The 20,548-nt window shown below is 42.4% G+C and overlaps 1 protein-coding gene across 3 annotated transcripts; it reads right to left on the reverse strand.

The window, feature by feature from the left end:
• Positions 1-1,963: 1,963 nt before the first annotated feature.
• Positions 1,964-19,602, reverse strand: qki2 (QKI, KH domain containing, RNA binding 2). Of its 3 annotated transcripts, XM_085361546.1 has the most exons (8): positions 18,988-19,602; positions 16,380-16,528; positions 15,106-15,222; positions 9,584-9,727; positions 8,313-8,400; positions 7,801-8,085; positions 5,787-5,861; positions 1,964-3,861 (listed from the first exon to the last, which is right to left on the reverse strand). In XM_085361546.1, exons 1-8 carry the CDS (start codon positions 19,127-19,129, stop codon positions 3,839-3,841), a joined length of 1,023 nt encoding a protein of 340 aa, XP_085217672.1. In that variant the 5' UTR covers positions 19,130-19,602; the 3' UTR covers positions 1,964-3,838. The 3 variants fall into 3 exon arrangements, with proteins under 3 accessions (XP_085217672.1, XP_085217674.1, XP_085217673.1); XM_085361548.1 differs by lacking the exon at positions 1,964-3,861 and having other exon boundaries at positions 5,852-6,529; XM_085361547.1 differs by lacking the exon at positions 1,964-3,861 and having other exon boundaries at positions 5,852-6,553.
• Positions 19,603-20,548: the final 946 nt, after the last annotated feature.

The raw sequence follows: 20,548 nt of genomic DNA on the forward strand, positions 1-20,548 counted from the left end.
AGTTTGCCATTGTCGCCCAGTGTGGGTGTTTTCAGACTCTCTGGCATGATCTGTGAGTTAGTGTTCTCTGTGTTACTGCCCAGTGTGCCCACTGTCTTTCCCACAATGCCCCATTCAGCCCTGGGCCTCTCCCCCCCTCTCTCTCAGATTGAGCTGCTACCCATTTTGTGCCTCTGGCTACTCATCATCATAGTCATCATCACTGTTGGGCTACAAACCAAATTTTCAGTTGTGGGATAAAATAGCAGTGATGTCATCTTTGTTGTCTTTTTCAGTAAGTCTTGTTTTCGTCTCCTTCCTCTCCTCTCTTCTTCCTCTCCCTCTCTCTCTCTCTGTCTCTCTGAGCTCCCAAACACAAAAGACAGAGAGGCCACGACAGGACCCCAGTGTATGCTGGTTGCCAAGGATACAAGGAGACAGTGTTGGGTCTTTAAACTGCCTCAGAAGGGTGTGTGGAGTTAGGGGGAGTTGGCCTTATTTACATGGGAAGAGGACAAGAGAGGGAGAGAGAGGGGTTTGAAATACAACTTTTAAGCAGCTTGTAGGAGTCCTCTGAATTTCAGCTAAAATCATTCCACCGCTCAGTCATCAAATATTTACCAAGCAGAGGAAATCAGGGGTTGTTCATTATGTGGAGAATGCTGTGCATACATAGCAATGTAAATCAACCTGTCTTTCCTTCTCACTTTTTGCTCATTTTCTCACACACACACACACGCACACGCTAACACACTTTGATTGTAAGCTCTGGGAGCCCTGGGCCCCAGTGTTGGCAATGGGGAGCGCTGACTGCAGAATACATTACCAGATGCTTAAAGAGTGTTTCATACCAGAGAACAAGAATTAAAAAAAAGCACAAAAACTCAAGTGAAAACAGGAAAAACGAAGACAAGGGTACACACCCATCCAGACATGCACGCACCCCCACCCATCTCTATCCACACACACACACACACACACACACACACACACACACACACACACACACACACACACACACATTCTCTCTTCTCTTTTTTTCTCTCTTGCTATGTCCACTCAGTGCTTCCACTCTGCTTCTTCCTGTCCAGAGGATTGTCAGCAGCGGTCACATTATGTCCCCTCTCTCTCTCTCTCTCTCTCTCTCTCTGCGATCAGTGGGGTTGCCTCCACAGTGCAGGCTCAACTCCAAGCCTGAAGTTCAATATCAACCCCCCCACCCCCTCACCCCCCGACTCCACAATGAAAGCAGGAAGGGCAGGGAGAGGGCGAATGAGCCACCCACGGGTTCATTCACCACAGAAAAAACCCTCATGTGATTTTTTTTTTTTTTGCATGTGAGAAACTTTAAATCTGCAGTTTTAAAAAGAACTTTTACTTAACTACAGGTGTCGACAGGCTCAAATTTCTCAGTTTAAATGAAAACAAGCAATAGCTACCATGACACACAGCATGTGGGTTATTAGCTGTGGTTTTCTGAGGCTTCAGGGACGGACCGTGATCATGTGGAATATTTACTCTGCAGATGTTTAAGGGCGAGCTTGCACAATCAATTTCCCTTCAATTCCCCAGCCATCTCGTCCCCCAAACCTGAAACCCACACGCCGGTTTTATTTTTTTTTCTGTTATACATGTGCATGCCTGTGAGAAACCATGGTGAGCTGGGTGTTTTCTTCTCTCTTATTACACACATCAATGTGTGTAATGTCCACTTAAATAACAGAGGAAGACAGAGAGCCAGAACACAGGAAGAAAAAAAAAGGAGAAGTGGGAAAAACATGTTTTGGCCCTTTTCCCTCCTTTTTGTCTTTAAGTATCAGCTTGGGTTTTTTCCCCACCCCTTGTGAATCTGAGGAGTGTTTTGTGATTAGTATGCGGAAAGGAAGCCGATTTGCATAATTAAGTGCTACAGAGAAAAAGCAACAAAGTTTGTTAGTTTTACAACTATGAGTTTAATCGTTTACAAAGAGTTATTTCTGCTCAGAATACTTTAAAAGTTAAAAGATCATCGTTCAACACGTATCTTCCTGTTTTCATTTTAATTCTTTTTAGACACACATGTATTTTTTTTTAAAAGGCAGAGACAGATACCATTAAAGAGGTTAATAATCACAGAAGTGGTAACAGTTAGTAACCTACACTTGGCACTGAAGAGTAGATTAATGTTGTACTACACTGTTAATTGTCACACTCATAGTATACAAAAAGGCACAGAAGGCAAGCAAAGGAGGCTCAAGTTAATACAGAGAACATCAGAGACTCCAGTTTATCAGGACATTGTGACATGATTACTTATGACACATGAAGGATAGTGATAGTTATCAAATTATTCTCCATAATAAGGCATAATGTTCTCATCTGAAAAGGTCATTTAATGTTATTTTCACGTACAAAATAGGATATAAAAATACATTATAAACTTGTTACAGATGTTACGAATGCATGTTTTCTCTTATATCAAGGCATCACTTGGCTTGTGTGTGTGTGTGCGCGCGTGTTTGTAAAACCGTACCACACCCTCGAAAAAAAACAAAAAAAACAACACATGCAGAGACATAAGGACGACTTCATCTCCAGCAGCACAATCACCCAAAAGAAACAATAAAACAAAGACATAAAATGTAACACTGTTCTACGGAGGCGTCCGAACCTCACATAAACATTTCAGACGTAGCTTCGATACTGCGCTGCACTTCTAATTCAAATGAGCCACCTTTTATTATTTTTATTTATTCTCTTGGCACCGTAATTTGAATTGAGAAGAGCCGTGGATGTAAAGTCGTAAAAATGGAGATGATATAATACCAAGCTGGGCACAATGCCATGATGCCATAGTAAAAGATTTAGGTGTAACATTGTTCCATTGCTCTCAATAAATAAAGGCACTGTTGTTCAAGCTCGCTGAATACTGTAGTGTGGAGAAAAAAAAAGGCATCGTTGTGTAAGTCCTCGAGAATTTGACAAAAGGAGTTCAACCTTCCCTCCCCTTTATGTGTGTATTCATACTGCACAGGCTTGGCATTCGTCCTGTATGTGTCGTCTCAGTATAAAGACACGTTACCTATTAGGAAACACTCAGAGATACTTTGGCATTTTGGATTCCAGTTTGTTCTTTTTCCCCATCGAGCACCTGTCGCTTTATAATGAAAGAAGTTTTTTTTAAAAAGCTCCACGTTGGCATTTTATGTGTTACCAAGAGGAAGTAAGAGACATTTTTGACGGTACGTGCTGTGCAGTATCTGACCTGTCAAATGCATATCTGGAACCGTCTTTTTAAAAGGAAAGCATGACAATACGTGAGCATTTGTAAATGAATTATAAATGTTATAATGTGAATAAGGTAAGAGAGGTGCCCGCTGAGGAAAAAAATGTATCAAAACACCAACATATCTCCGTCAGTTTAGTATTTATGGAGGGTTTCTGTGCTGGATAAGTATCACCATTATCAGTTTAGTTACCATGTTATTATTATTGCATCAAATGGACTGAAGGCATGGCAGCTCAGAGAGACAGTGTGGCACAGCCGGGGGTTATTTAGGAGCCCTTCACCAGTTTGTGGCCCATCCTCAGTAAAGTCTACTGCTTAAGGTTGTAATTTCGACTGGCTTTGGGCTATCGGAAGAAGGCACGTTTGGTAAAGTTTGGGTTAGGACTCGGTGATGGGCGGGGTCCTGAGGTTTATTCCCATGATCGCTGTCGTCTGGTTGGTTGGTTAAACAGAAGCAGCTGGGTTGCTCCCAATGTTCTGGTCTCTGGTTGGCTGAGCTTGGGGGAGTGGCAGGGCCGCGGGCCAATGAGCGCGCCAGCGGGCAGAGATGGGTGGGTCATCAGTGGACGGAAAGGTCAGAAGGTCAAGGGGTCATGGGTTAGTTGCCGTGGCAGCTAGAGTTAGACGGACAGAGACGGACAGACGTGGAAAGGAAACAAAAAGGGCACATAAAAGGGGGGACATAAAAAGAAAAAAAGATAGAAGAGAGATTAGTGTCAGCTAGTGGCGTCGGGATGACAACAAGGCAGATCTACTGCAGTCACACAGCAGGAGGCGCATTACACAAGAGCTGCACAACACCTTCATGAGCTCCGCATAACCATTCGCGCAAACTTACATCAACCTCTGGGTGTTGACATAAGGAATGGCTGGTTAGCAATGCTCACATGTGCTCATGAATGCGTTAGCAGGGCTGAGGTTTAGGAGGCGCCCCTCCTGTCATGAGACTGCTGCTATAGTGATACTACTCATGCTAGCTGGGCTACGTCTAGCACAGACAGACAGTGAAACCATGGACAGAGAGGGAGACGGCATGGTTTCATGTGGGTGAGAGAGTGACCTTTATGTCCAAGGAAAAAAGTGCTCAGGCCTCAGAAAAACTTTCATTTACTCACAAGTGGAGCTCATGTTTAGCAGCAGGCATAAGATCTTGGTGATTAACTGATTATTGATTATGGTTTGATCCATTTGCTATGAAGTATTAGAAGAGCGCCTAAAAACTACAGTAAGCAAAGAGGCACCGTAAGAGACAGCAATGAGAGGTTAAGAGATGGTGATTTTAGAGGGACTTAAGAAACAGTTTCACAATAGACAAGTCTATCTGCAAGAATTTAGAGGCTTTGGTTTTCCTTAGAGATGTTGTTTTTTTTTCAATAGTCATCTTTATTGCCTTTTAGTGTTTTTTTGTCCATTGTGTACAACAAGAGCGCCACCGCTCACACACACATATATTGTAGCTAGCTAAGTCCATTTCTATTGCATAAAACAGTCACGAGGCCCGTGAATCGAGAAGGTCACCTCATCTTAAATACACAGAGCAAAACACTGCCTTCATTGCCACCTTCGCGGTGACTAAAACAGTAGTAGCTACACACTTTGAATAAAGTTTTACATGGAGACACTTCATCTATAAAAAGCATACCATAAAAACAAAAATAAAAATTTACAAACTAAAAAAAAAACAAAAACAAACTACAAGTATTTCCAAGCGATCTTGTTCCATAAGCTTTATATAAGCACTTAAATCCTTACTTAAAATCCCTATATACAAATTTATTTTGCAGCTAAATACATGGTAACAGCACCACTCTGGCTAGGAAATAAATGAAAGATGTAAACAGCCCCAATGATAAAGTCCAGTGGGCGACCGATAAGACCACAAACAACAGTATTTCGTACAAAAGAGCTTGTAACACAGACTTCAGTAGTTATCACACGCTGTGTTTTAGTAGTAAAAACTAAAGATCGCCATGAATTGAAAGATCTTTAGAAGAAAGAAAATCCGTTTAAGTGTCATGTAGTAAGTGGGCGTAACACAGGATTTCATCAGTAATAAAAAAATATCTGTGGAATCTAGTGGAATGAAGTTGGGTATAAATATGTTTCCCACAGTATTTGCAGGGTCAAAAGTAGTACTGAAGAGATAAACAACAACAACAAAAAAAAAAAAAAGTTTCTGAGAGAGGACTCCGAATCCAGAGTCACAAGGACCGAGTCACATGAATGGAACGATCCATTCTAATTGAGAGGTTCCCGGCCTGAGAGCCATCCAGTTTAAGTTAACAGGCGAGCACAGATAACCGCTGCAGCTGTCACCCCTAACATGGTTCCTCCCAATCCGCTCACTTATTTCACTTTCACTGCAACAAATACTGTTTCACATTGTGACCTTTTCGCCTGACACAGTTACTTCTTATTTAGGCATGCCATATTACAGACACATGTAAACTGAAATTGGTCCATTGGTCTGCATGCACACACGCTAACACTCACACATACAGATACACATACACATAAAGTGGCTGGTGAGCTAACTAACCTCTGTCTGTGGTCACTACCCTTTGGTAAGGATGGATTCTCTTGTCGTGGCGTCGTACCTTAGTGGTCATGGCACCTGCTAACAGCCATTGGCATCGCCAAAACAGAACACAGAAGGTTACTCATCAGAAAGACATCAGACAGTCCACCCATGGCACCAACATCAGTGAAACCAGGAATTTACAAAGTGTTCAAGGCTGAGGGTGAAAATAAGTCAAACACATCTCGCTTCTAAGAGAGAGAATCTTTTGTTGTTTTGTGGTCTTCTGTTCTCTAAAGAAAATATTAAACCAAACCACTAATTTCTCATTAAGCTTCACTAGTAGATTCAACATCAGCTGTAAGCAAAGTCACTCTATATAGCTCTGTGATCAAAATAAGCTTTAACATAGGTTAAATCACAAACAGCAGCTCTAAAATATCTATGGGTTCACTAAAATAGGTTAAAAAATTACAAGCGGAAGCTGAACTATTAAAAAAAGTTAAATAGCTGTCACACCACAACACTAGTGTGCTAATACAAAGAGGAAATTAACAGGAATGGACACTTGACTACATAATGACTGTTGAGGAATCTGTCATCCTAAAGTATAAGCAAACTTTGCATGTTTGCTCTGTGGGATAAGTGTGTAGGAGGATGGGAGGGAGAGGAGGAGGAAAGGGGAGGAGGGGTCTCTGCAAGCCAGTCCGTGTGTGTGCTAGGAAGGGTTGCTATCGCTTAGCCTTTGGTTGGGAAAGCCATACCTGCAAAAACACAGGGAGAAGGGACTGTTAGCCCAGCAATGAGCTTCTGCATGCATCTATATATGCTGTGGATGTATTACAAGAACTGGATATGGTAACCAATTTGTCCCTGTGGCAAACTGGGCCCTTTAATTAAGTTAAACTGAAAACTTTGTCGCTAAAGTGCAGTGAATAAATAATTTATTCCTGCTTTTTATCTTTTGAAAGGGTTTAGAAACACAGTTATCATGATTTATCGTAGTTAACTGCCTTGAAATGCATCAAGATTGGTACAATTGCTGTATTGTAACTGTATAGTGATAGTGTCCAGTGGCGATTATAGAATCTTTTTAGCCCTTGGACAAAATTTCACAACAGGGCCTCTCCAACTAAATAATCTGATACAACACCAACAGCAGTCCTGTAAAACAAACAGGTAACACATTAATCTAATTTTTATTTTTGCAACAGCACCAAGCTGACTGATTATGACGTTTTAATACTGTAACTATTAGCTTCTACGTTCATCTAGCCTGCAGGCTACATTAACAAGTAAATTGTAAACAGACTTCCCAACTCACATTCAACTGTCACGTCATGGCCAGCAGATCTGGACACACCAGGCTGCTCTGCTAGCTACGATAACAAATGGCAAACATCAAAGTAAACAAAACAAATTATTTGATGCTTGAGGAAGTTATGTTATTTAAGTGTCCGTTAACCAGCGTTAAAGCTAGACTAGCAATTAGCATTATATTCTGAGGGACACTTTCGTTGAGTCGTTAGTAGGGTTGTTTAAACAGATTCATGCGTGCCACAGTAGAAGGGGAGTGAGTGGAGTCAGGAGAGGCCCTGTTAGGGAGGTCAGGTCTCTCCTACTGTCATCATAAAGGATGCACATTTCCATTGCTGTAGTTTAAAGTTCGTCAGCCCTGGGGCCGGGAGCCCCAAGCAGCACCTCTGACAGCACTGCACGGTGAGCTACACTGTGATAATCTTATCTTTAAATTAAATGTAGTAAAATAATAATGTGCACTTTTATATGACTCTGCTAACCACAAATCTATAAATGTAGGTTTGGTGATGCTAGTGCAGAACTTTGCTGTGGCCCTGTTCAGTATTTCAGTGTGAAATTTTGGGGGTAAATGGGAAGGGCAAGGAAAAGAAACCCTTACGGAAGGATTTTCTTTTCTAATGTTTGGTAAGAAACTTTTATTGGAGTCCAGTATCCAGTTCTCATAATACATCCATTGACTACGCATGACAGTGCAGGACTTTCCATTTTTATATACCTAATACTCCAGTTGAGTCAATCGGGTATTCCAATATGGAGGGCGTGAGTGTGTAGGGATACTCATAGGGCGTGTAGATGATTCCAGATTCGGGCCCTTGCTGCACCAGCGCCGGATGTGGATTGGCTCCCGGCACGAGAGTGGAGCTCTGGATCTGACGGATCAGAGGCATGAGTGTAGGTGTGGTGACAGGGGCGGGGTTGCGCAGGGTGGGGGGCAGGACGGGCGTCGGGCCTGTGATGATCCGAGGCGCCTGAGGGGTCGCTAGAGGAAAGGCAGCGGTGGCTGTAAAGCACACAAACATATAATAATGAAAAATCTGAGCACACACCCACATGTGAGCGCACACAAAGTGCACATACAATAGACAGAGAAGAAGAAGGGAGAACAAACAGTCTATTTAAAAGGAGAAACAGAGGCATTGTTCATATATACAGTGGACTCCTGTACCAAGACCCTTCCTTTGTCACCCACCAACCCTCCTCCACATGTATCTATGATGTCATCCTTACGCGTCTTGACATTGGCGTCTCTGTAGGTCCCATTGAGAATGGCCAGCTCCATCAGCTGCATTTTCTTCAGGTTGTCCTCCCCCTCAGCCTACACCAGCACATGCAAGCAGAGCAGCACAATCAGCTTCCTTAGCCATGACTGTCACTGACCAATTCACAAGCAAATGAATGAACTTTTGTCAGATTCCCTTCAAGAAGTCATCAAATCTTACAGTATGCTAAATGTTTTCTAAAGGGAAAAACGTCGGGGATCTTAAACACTGCCTGTGACGAAGCCGAGCAGACCTTGAACATAGCCGCCCCACCACACAAGACATATTCAGTGTCAGCGACACTAGCTTCTTAGCTCTAGTTACAGCGTGGTGAAAAGCTTGACTGATTTACATTTCGAGAGGAAGGTCATCTGGGTTAAACTAACACATATCATTGACGTTATCCTGCACACAAACACACATACATGCACAACCATAGATTAACAGGTGTTTTAGCTCCTGACTGTCTTCACACACTCCTCACATACTTTAAAGCTGAGGGCTGGCGTGTACCGTGCTGTGACGGAACGGGAAGTGACGGCTGATTGCTGCAATAGACCCCCCCCCCCCCCCCCCGCTGGGCTTTTCATTCTGTTTCTATTGTTGCAAATAATGCAGAGATGAAAAAGGAAAGGCTTTGTGATTTCGAAATATGTGCCTTTGTGGTTATGTGTCAAACACGGGATAATTTAGAGTATTGGTGTGTGTGTCCCTGTGTCTATATGCCCGTGTGTGCGCAATGTTCCAGTGTGATCACTGTGTACGTTTATGTGAGTCTGTAGGGGGGCAGTAGGTGGGCTGGGGAATGTGAGAAATGTTGAGGAGTGCAATCAAAATGTTCTCTTGTGTGGACAAAAAAAAAAAGAAAAAACATGGAGAAAAAGGAATACTGTAGCCAGTAGTTGGGAATGAAGTGAGTTGTGAACGAGTGAAAGCAGTGATGGAGTGGGGAGAACGAGTGAACAGACTCTCCATTCATTCCCTCAGCCTTTCAAACAACCCGGGGTTTCCATGGAAACCCCTTTATGCGTGTTCCCTAATTACCCTAACCCTTTACACATACTCTCTCATACACACAGAGACACACACAAAAAAAGGCACAAACACACACATATACACACACACTTTTGGTCTGACAATCCCCCTTCCCCCTTCCATGCATACCAACACAGCGAACTCTGATCCAGTCACACAGTTTTTCCCTCGGTTCTGTACGTAAAACGCTATACTGATACTCACAGCGGGCACGAGAAGTTTCTTGACCTCGTTGATGGCCCGCTGGAGTTTGATCTTGGCGCGGTTGTGTGTGTCCTCCACTGTGATCAGGACGTGGAGGTCCTCGCTGAGGTGCTCCCAGTTGGGCTTCCCTCGGTTCATCTCCTCCTGAAACACACAAACAGTTTAAGAAAAAAAAGAAGCTCTTTTTTGAATGCACCACACACAACCTCGGTCCTTTTGCTACGGAGAGGGAACAGGATTTTCACTTTTCTTTCTTCTTTGGCTCTGGTTCTGGTTCGCCCTCAAACTACACACAAGGCTCAAGGTTGTCTAATGCAACTCGGGAGGCGTATCAAACTCGTGGAACAACGTGCTGTTCTTCAGTGGTTACACAAGATTGGTGTTGCATTGAACTGAACTGAAGGTTTTGCACTCTCGAGTTTTTGTGTAACATCTCCCTAAATCTCTTTTGTCTTTAACACCTCCTTTCTTCCCTTCTCCCTGCTCTGTCACTTCGTTAAAACTGATAGTGAAATGACTAATAAATCAACGCTTATGAAGTCGTTGTCAAGTAAAACACCAACGACACTGCAGCTGATTGCATTTGTCGGTTTCCTGGTAAACCTGGTTACACACATGTTTTGGATGCATCTGTGTTCCAAATAGCTCCATTATCTGCTTTTGTGTGTTACAGATAATTCATAGTTTTCATGTGACACATCATTATACAAGGGCCCACCTGGAGGGCAACACAAAGCTTTCTTACACTGCCCGAGTTATTTTTTTTACCAGCTTTGTTTTGCCGAAATGCCGGTTTTTCGGATGCACTAATGAGCTACTCGTTTTTTTCGCAACTGATAGGGAAGAGCAGAGTGCAGCTATGCAAACCAATTGATCACAGCAACTCTGTCAATGGTGGGTCATTAAAACCGACATCAGACATGGGTTTTGATTAAAAAACGTCATGTAACCTTTTCAAAATATTACTGCCTTGTTTTTAATGCCCCAGAACAATGACTCTCAATCTAACAACAACCAATCCATGTTAGATGGCATGCTTCCCTTAACTAGTCCTTACTATTGCTTTGACAAGGAACAAGTCCTTTTCCTGTCTCATCTCCCAAATGTCATAAATGTTGGCTCAGATTGAATAAACTGTACGTAAAACTGCTGTTCTTCCAAAAGAAGGTATAACCCACAACACATATGTAAAACACTGCAAATGCTGAGCTCTGGCACAGACTTCACAGCTTTTAGTGAAATGCTGTGACAGATGCAGTATATGGATTGCAGGTACCCAAAACTTGCAGTTTGTTTACACATCTTTTATTTTTTGGGAAGATCATCTAAATATTTAAGGCTCACAACAGATGGAAAAACCAACAGGCTTGTGTTGGAGTTTAATGGAGTGTGTCCAGTATGTTGGAACAGGCGCCAGTCATGTAACTGAAAACGGTGAATTGCAATTTCCTATCATGTAATTCAAGCAATTTGAAGAAAGTCTGTTTGGGAATAAGCTTGTTATCGTCAGCCTCACATGGACACCTGGGTTGGCAAAATCTGTTGGGTGATTCGGTCAGCCATACTATTAAAAACATTACATTAAAACTTTATTTATTAAAAGAAAATACCAGAACTCTGACACTCCAAAGTTTTCTCTTTCTTTAGTGATGTAAATAAGTACATTCTGGAGATTTCCTCCTAAAAGCTGAACACTGACCCCATTCTTTTAAAAATCTGCCAGACAAAGCAAGACATAGATCTTGGTTAATAATTTTCACATTTAATAAGTGATCCATTTAGAAAATGGATGATGAGCAGCATGAGATGTCATAAGACAAGGTGCGATTTCAGTTCAACTCCACATGTAAGCCTATACTCACTCTGTGTGGATAAGAAATTAAGAGATTACAGTGGAGAGCCACAAACTCTTCACTTGCAACAATACTAGTGTACTTTTTAAGATTTACACAACTTATTTGCAGATACACATACTCTTTACTTTCACACAGCAGGTTCCTTCTCCTGTGTAGTAAGTATCTTTGCTGAACTTCCAACTATTTTTCAGACTTTGCAAATCCACCTATTGGACCAAATTAGATCCCTTGATGGACTGCTTCTGGCCCCCGGGCTGCATGTTTGATACCCTTGGTCTAGACTAAAATATCTGAGCAAAGGTTTCAGATTTTTCTTAGGCATTCATGGTTCACCAGAGATCTTTTCCACTCAAGTCTGACAGGAACATTCTTGGTTTTCAACTAAATAAAACAGCATGTGAATGGGACTGCTGTGGAAATTCACGTCCGCCCCCAGCATCAACCGCTACAGCTTTGCCTACAACTTTTCCTCCAGCAACTCTGTCAGTACAAATTTCCTTTTTTCAAATGCTTTGGTTTGCCATTGTTGTTGTTGATGTTAGCCTTAGCTTCAAGCACAGCGGTGCATAGAGGAGCAGCACATTGTTTGCAGCAACTTGAATAAACAAGCAGACACGACACTCGCAGTGTAGTGCAAGGGGAGGGAAACATGGGTTGAGCCTAGAATAACAAAATCCGCCGAGTAACAAACCAAACAACAAAAGTTTGACAAAATGGCAAATTCGTGGCTTATGTGAGGAAACATTTCTTGACTATGCACAGTTTAGTTGCCAGGCTTGCTTCTTTCCTTTCAGTCTTCATGCCAAGATAAGTGAACCCTCTTCAGTTTCAAATTTGTTATACAGAAATGAAAGTGATAGCAATCTCATCATCTGACTCCGAGGAAAGAATGAGCAAGCTTGTCCTTCAGAGCTAATCCTCTGAGTGAAGCTTCACACAACTTCTAACGCGACAGCAGAATCGTAATTTTGTTTTTCAGAATTGACTGCCAGATATTACAAATTATAAATAGACTATTTTCCCAGTGAAGATAACTGCGAGGTGCAGCTACAGTTAAAACAGAAATTCCGAGATCTCAGTGTGGCATTCCGGCAGATTGTGTCCTCTGTGGCTGTTTTGTCAAGTGAGATGTATCATTTTTGAAGAGCACTAAAAGTCAACATCTTTCTCCCTTCTCCCCCAGTTGCCTCCCACTGTGTCTCTGTTTTCCTTCCCTCTCTGTCTCTGTGTGTTTCTGTATGTGTGAGTCTCTGACTGAGGGGCGTGCAGGGTAGGGAATGTTCTGGAGAGAGAGAGAGAGAGTGACTGGGGAGGGGGGTGGAATGCTGGACTTGCTCCACCTGCCGTTTGGAAAGCTTGAGCCGACTCCGTCCAACAGCAGACACCAGGGGAGAGGAAGGGAGGACAGATGGACCGAACACCAGGACAGGAAAGAAAAACGGAGCAGCAAAACTCAGTTTGAGAGAAGGAACAGACAGACAGACAGACAGACAGACAGACAGACAGACAGACAGATAGATAGATAGATAGATAGATAGATAGATAGATAGATAGATAGATAGATAGATAGATAGATAGATAGATTTGCTCCCACTTAATCTGTCTCTCAGTTTCTGAGCCAACTCATCTCAACTCACTGCCTTTTCCAATTAGCTAGAAAATTATATATAACCTACATTTTATTTATCTATCCGCCCTTCTTTCTGTCTTTCAGCTCTTTGACCCATCATGGGATACATGGTCTGCTTCTGCGTGCACGTCAGCTCGTTAGGATGACAATTATCATGGTCTCGGAGAAACATTAAACTGTGTTTGTGGCTAGATGTGGCAGAGTGGTCAAAAAGTCATGCATAACTATGCGTCAGTTTAATCATTTCACCCAGTAAGGCCCCGAGATTTCCAAAACTGTTACATCTAGTTGCTCTCTGTCAGGGTTTTTCCTGCATAGGGGGAAATTTGGGTATTTTTAATTTGGAGTTTTACATGCAAATAAAATATGAAGTGAAGGAAAAAGGACTCATTGTTTCTCCTGTGCATGAACCACATGTGCGTATATTGTTGTCTCTCCCCCCCCCCCCCCACGACCTCAGAAGTCCCATTCTGGGCCTGGAAAAACCCGTCTCTCTTCGTCCACTTCAGCCTCGCTCTCTATATCTATCACACGTCCCCAATGTCCTGAACATAGAAGCTAATCGTGCATGCTGCTGAACATGGATAAAATTAAGCTACTCGTTAAAGGTTAGACACTAAGATCATCTAAACCACAAAATAACATATTTTTTTTAAATTACACTTACTAATATAAACATTTTTCATTTAGAATTATATAGACCCACATGGAAAAGATATATATAAATCTTATAAAGTTTGTATCTGTCTTGTGTGAAAACAGATATAAGATCCCTAGAAAAATTATATAAATGAAACTTGTATGTTTTGGATACTTACTAAAACAATATATGAAAGTGGACACTTTCATGAGTGAATCATATAAGCCTTATATGATTCACTATATGAAGTAGGCCACATCTGATGCAAGGTTTTTCTATTTCTTTTCCATATGGGGATGCTTGATGATTCACTCAGCTTATATATCATATAGATTTCTACAATTTTAAGCCATGTTTCAGTGTGTGGTGGGTTAAAACATTCTTTCTCCAAATCACAGGTACTGTTAACAAGTTACAAAGCAAGTCTTATCAGTTTTTAAATCTCTGGAGGAGTGTAAAGGCTTTTCAGATTCATCTCATTGTTGAGCTGTAAAGCATCTAAAACTAAGATCTATAGGAAACACACCAAAAATGAAGCTTTGACAGTAATGTCTTGCCTCAGCCAGAGTTTCTCCAAGTCGACTTTCAAGCTAAAAGGAATGTAAACCTGCCATGAAACACTATTACACTTTGATTTGATTTCTTCCAGAGTTACATGAAGAGAATACCATCACTGCCACAGCTAAAAGCTTAGATTGGCTGCAGACTGAAAAGAGAGGAAAACAGCCAGCTTTGCAATGCCCCGAGGCAATAAAATCTACCTACCTGGGCCCCACTTGTTAAAATGTTATATCATTTTCTTTAATATGTAAAAAAACAAGTGAACAATGGATCTGAGGTGGAAAGATTGGAGGTGCAATCATTCTATACCAGTTTCCTTCATCAATAGTCTTTCAAATTCATATTTCCCAAAATATATTTGCTCACTCCCACCTCCATGCTGTCAGATTCTAGTAGAGTAGCTTTGCCTGATTCACCATGCAAAGTAATCCTTCTTATACTAGCTATTTATGTAGACCCTTCAGGTCATCTTCTGCATTAAACAGCTCATTTAACTCTTCTCCCTTTAAGGCTCCTTTTAGCTAGCCTTCTTCTCATTGGCTGCCCCTCAGAAACAGAAGGTTTGATCAGCAGGTGGTTGGAGCTTCAAAGGTCGCAACCAGAATTAGAATTTCACAGATCAAAGAAGAGAAACCAACCAAGCAGTTGCATTTTTGGTGCAATGGTATGACCTATTAAAATTAACCACATCATTGAACCTGTGGATAGAGATGACTGAAAATCGAGAAAAGTACATCAGACTCACTTTTAAAAAAGATAACGTGAAGATGTACGAAAACAGTCCTAAATGTGATGATAAAACACACGTATCTTCAGCGTTACTTGGTGCGTTTACCTTCTTCTTGTCTCTCATGGAGCCCTTTCCTCGCACCATAATCTTGCAGCCGGTTTCCGCTTCCAGTTGCTTGGCCGTCAGTCCACGTGGGCCCAAGATCCTCCCAACAAAGTTGAACTGCGCAAAAGGGCGAAACACACAGATATAAACAGAGCTGAAGGAAGAAATGATTTGATGCGCACTGCAAGCCAAAACTGTGTCTTTACTATGTGCCAGTATTTGTACGAGCGAGTGTGCCTTTGAGGTTTGTGCATCTGCGATGTGTTTGTGTTACTAAGAGAGACAAAAATAGCTCATTATATGGGTGCTGGCTGGTGCTCGTGGCATGACAGGATAGCGACATTCTCTTAACCTTATCTGTCACTAAGACTGAGTGATTAACTGGACAGCTGCCCCCCTGTGTGTGTTTGTGTGTGTGTGTCTTTTTTTTCTGCCACTATTCCCTATTGCTCTGTCTTTATCCACTTGTCTGATAACAACTATCCAGCTTCTTCCACCTTTTCTTCCCTCCAGTTTAACCAGAAGTTAACTTGAGTAATGGCTGCAACATATTTCAACCTCTAAGGTCACCCTCGACTTTCACCTACACTCACACAAATCCAGGTTTGTGTGCACACTCCTCTCTAAATTTAACCCTGATCTCAACCATTTTCCAATGTAGTCCTGCATGTGTCCTGTTAGTCTCTTGTCATGTGAGCGAGGACAGCCTGTCATTGTATTTGGTAATTTGGCGAGCTGATGCGTGGAGAAAATCATGTGAGTCGTTCAATCTGGATCAGCATAACTCATATTGAAGTGCTTAGCTTAGCTGTACTTGGCGTGAGCAGGGATGTGCTGGATGGTAAAGTCTCTTCGCTGCAGTGCACTTGTCTTTATATTTGGTGGAAAATCTTAATCCACTGTTTTGAGCTCCTGTAAATATTTATGGTATAAACCTAAAGGTGAAAACAGCGTCACAGTGGGGAGATTTACATCACAATATTGGCTTTTGGAGTAAACAAACCGAGATATTCCTGCAAATTATTCATTTATATGCCATTGGACCCACTGGCTATGGTTCATTATTGATCTATTTTAAGTTCAGATTACATCACTGGGTGTAGACAAAGATGATCTCAGAATGAAATCAGCTTTTAGATGAAATCTAAATCAAAATGTCCCTGTGATCAGGAGCCACGCTGATTTTCTGGCATCCTTTCTGCACTAAGAAGAGATAAAGCGACAACAGTGAAAAGTAAACAGAAAGGTCAAAGGTCACTGATTTGCCCACTCACATCTGGGTACTCTTTGACAGGCACGAAGAGCTTCTCCTGCAGCTGAGCCACGGGACCGACAGCTTCGGGAAGTTCCTCCATGTCCCGTCCGTTGAACATGCCGCCGTTCAGCGTGTCGTTGTACATGTCTTTGCGTACCCTGCCAATTTCTTTGGGGGGGGGGGGGAGAAAGAGAGAAAGGAGGAGGAACTATGAAAGTCTGTCCATGGAGGAGGGGGACAGCAAGTTTCACATTTCTTTCTTCTCTTCTGTCCGTTTCTTAGGACGATGACTCACCGTCGCCAGAATTAAAGGAAGCTCTGACAGACAAACAGGCAGGAGACAAGCATTCTGCACCACAATGTAAAATCTGAATGCTTTGCAATAAGGTGTCCTCCATTTCTGACAGCCTCCTGTCTATTTCTTTCTGTGTGACACACACACACACACACAACTATAGATCAGATCGCTGTGTAAATAATGCGAGTGAAAAACAGAAGTTACTGGGGGCCTTAGTGACCTACCAGTCAATGAGGGTCCTGTGCAGGGCAGTCGTTCAGAGGCAAATATGGAAAAGGTATCTTATAAAGCAATATGAGTAAGTATTAGTATTAATACTAGTATTAGCAAGAATTTTAATCTGTAATCGCTTTTTTCACTTATCAGCATTTTTTTTGTGTACGAATATCTTGTTTTGTCCAAATATCACTTGGATAAGTTACAATCAATGAATTTGGCTTTAAAATTAACTTTAAAAATAGATCCCGAATGATTTTCTGAAACGTTTCAGCTCGACGAAACATCAGAAGAGACTATAAAACATATTAGCATACGCAGTCACTGAAAAACCAGAACAGCTGACTTAAGTGTAAAAATTAATTTCTTAAAAGGTCTAATCTGTGGCTGGGGTTTGCTACAGAAGCACCGTTATAAAACAGACTATGTTTGTCTGCCTGTGTGTTTGTTTAGTGCTGTCTCGATGACCAATGCTAGCCTCTGATGCCTTTGTAATGACACACTAGCACAATAATAACTGGTACTGGAGCAGACAAACACATATGTGACACATACACACAGACCCCTGGTTTGAACTCACACACTGACAAACACACTTACACACACACACACACGGCAGAATAACTGCCTTGAGGCGCAAATATCATCTGACCTAAGCACGCTGACAGGCACGTCTCCCTGCTCTGAGAGTGATAAGTCTGACCGTAATAACTACAGTAGGACGCTATAATTACAGCCACTGCCGCAGTGACACCGATGATCCCCTAATGACCAATTCTAACCTATTGGACACCAGAAGTGACTATTAAAGCAAGCACACAAACAAATCTGTGCAGACAAACACGGCTTTTGTCACACTTGAGTTAAAAGTAGCTCGAGGAAAATGAGAAGTGAAAGAAGAACAAGAAAGTCCAAGGAGAAAAAGACAAAGCAGGGAGCTGCAGCAGGCCTTATCTTAACACTTCAGCCTGTCATAGGACTTTATATATAGACTGGGCAAGAGTGCAGCCTTGGAGGAGTCAAGTAGCCTGACAATGCCTTACATAAACTTTTTTTTTCTGATATAGAGGCCTTACGTCTGAGCAGCTTGACCACATAACTCAAGCAGAAGACACAGGCAGCCTCAAAAATGGGAATGGCACAATGTCTTTCATGCTAACCATGGGTGTCACATTATCGCCACTGAGGGATGAATACGCTCAGCTGTCAGTCCTTAACACGAACACAACCAGAGATGTTAACTCGACCTCTTTACCGAGCTGTAGAGGTCGTCTGATATGAGAACAACCTTGCTGCGTCACGAGACTTGTCACAGAGCGCAAAGTCGGGACCTCTGTGATCCTGATGTGCAGCAACCGCAGCAAAAACAGGCCTTGATAGCTGGTGGCAACTAGAGACATTTGAGCTGTGTCTCTTTGCGATTCCTCTCTTTTATCTTGCATATCAACAAGTACAACTAATCAGGTGCATTGATCCTCTGTGCAGAAAGCATGACTTCAGGGTGTGTAAGCAGCCAGATACAGATATCAAATATTTTGCACAGTGACAGAGTCTCGTTCCTGCTCAGGGATGGGCTCAAGCATTCACACAAGCCTGCGCATTAGGTCACTGGGAAAGACTAACAACTGTCTGTTTGTTCCCATCACCAACTGCCCCTCTGTGAATGTGTGTGTGTGTGTGTGTGTGTGTGTGAGAGAGAGAGAGAGAGAGAGAAAGAGAAAGGGAGAGAGAGAGAGCTTTGCTTCTCTCAACAAATTAAAATGTGACTTCATGCAACAAACACATCCCCTACATCCACAATTTGAAGCCAAGAATGTGGGTTTACACTCACAGCTCGGCAAATGTTTTGATATCCAAACAGTCTTATTGGACTGTGAGCAGGATAATTTACCACTGTGTGATGTGGGTAACACTGCTGTTACGTTTCTGAGGAGCCACTGAGGAATTCCTTCAGTTAATGACTAATTCAATAAAGTCAGTCGATAACGGCCACGTTTTATGAACACTGACCACTAAACTGGACGAGAGACAGAGAGAGAAGATGGCCTCATCTCCCCCTGTAGTGTGACAAGTGGCTACAGAGTTCAAAGCTTCAAACACATGCGGGGGTTACCTTCATCCAGCAGCCGCTCCAGATGCGTGAAGATGCCGCTGAAGTTGGGCAGGGAACTCATCACCTTTCGGTCGTTCATCAGCTGCATTAGATAGTCCGGGTTGGACTTGGGTCTCTCCTTCACCTCTGTCTCCCCAACCATGGCTTTTGATTAAGCAATAAAGTGACCTAGCGAGCAGGGAAAACTTGATGAAGGGTTTATTTTCTTTTTTCTTATTTATTATTTTTTGAGGGGGAGAAACACACGCCCCGAAAAGCGATGCGAGGATCCCAGAGGACTCCGCCGAGCGCGACCCGCTGACCGCTTCTCCACCTACTGAGAAAATTCAACTCTCAACTCCTGTAAAATCGACTGTCCCTCGGTTAATATCTCGTATGCGAGCCCTGTCTTCTTCCACACGGTTCCCCCTCTGCCCGACTCTCCAGAGTTTGAAAAAGTTCCTGTACGGGGAGAGAGTTCAGCTCGGTTTGACACTTTGCCCGACTCCGCGCACGTCTCCGGCGGTTACAAGTTTACCATCAACTAGTCTGATCCGCCGCGGCTCCTCTGCTTATGTCCGCCGGTGTGTGGGTATTCTGCAGCGGGGATCGGCTCACTATCATATGATTACAGTACAGCAGCGAGACGAGTGGGCTATCGGGAGCGTGCTGCGCGAAGCCGATATCTGTGAGATGGGCGGAGGAGGAGGAGGAGGCTCGTGCCCGTCCCCTCGGCAGCAGCAGCAGCCTGAGAAGCAGCACCCCTCTTTCTCCCTGACCCCGCACACACACACACACACACTGAATAACAATAAAACAGCTCAGCATAGGTATGCACACCTGTTCTACAACAGTTACTGTCCATCACTCGAATCATGAAGGGTGTACGCCCCCAGGATCTGAATGTTTTGAGGTTCATGCACTTTATTATTATTATTTTTTAACTTAAAGTCCTGCAGAGAGGACGATTGTACTTTTTCTTACCTTACTGGATTCGTTTTCTTTTGATTTCAGTAGATCTGTTCATTACAGTTTAGGTTTTCTTATAAATATGTTCGATTTTTGGTTTAGTTTTCACGAGTTTTCAGTACTAATTTTCCTTTTCCTTCGTTATGTAATGGGTAGCACGGCTTATATTTTGTCAGGGGTAGCAGATGTGACGTTCAGAACTGAACGGTACACCAGTACAAACACAGACGGGGGGGTATACTCTCCCAGTATACCTCCCAGTCTCACTAAACACAGGCACCAACACCTCCTCAAACTGGTTATGCTGACAAACATTTTCAGGAAAAGGCATTTATGGAAAATATTATATTTTTGATGGTACACAACAATAATCAATCACAATAACTAATGACAACATAGAAATAAATAAAAAGTAAAACTGCCAAATAATAGCCAGTAAAAATACTAGAAAAAAAGTTGTGCATGATTTAATGTAATACTTAAAATCAAAACTTCAAAGATAGGTATTCTGAAAAATGACCTTTGTGACTGACAAATGATCAGACATGATATTACTGTGACTGAAGCAACTGAAAACAGCAGTATTCATCCTATACAGCAGGGAGTCCCAGCC

This window comes from Diplotaxodon limnothrissa, linkage group LG8, assembly GCF_057381915.1.
Source record: "Diplotaxodon limnothrissa isolate DT_005_m linkage group LG8, D_limnothrissa_male_GT1.1, whole genome shotgun sequence".
In the NCBI taxonomy this organism is placed as follows: domain Eukaryota; kingdom Metazoa; phylum Chordata; class Actinopteri; order Cichliformes; family Cichlidae; genus Diplotaxodon; species Diplotaxodon limnothrissa.

What these genes read in the sequence shown, in the direction of transcription:
- qki2 (XM_085361546.1), bottom strand. Translation starts at nt 19,129, where the DNA reads ATGGTTGGGGAGACAGAGGTGAAGGAGAGACCCAAGTCCAACCCGGAC. An exon ending in AGAAACTTCTCGTGCCCGCT is followed by an intron (nt 8,401 to 9,583) that starts GTGAGTATCAGT and finishes GTGCTGGTGTAG; the next exon opens with GCTGAGGGGGAGGACAACCT. An exon ending in GGTAGTGACCACAGACAGAG is followed by an intron (nt 3,862 to 5,786) that starts GTTAGTTAGCTC and finishes GTCTAACTCTAG; the next exon opens with CTGCCACGGCAACTAACCCA.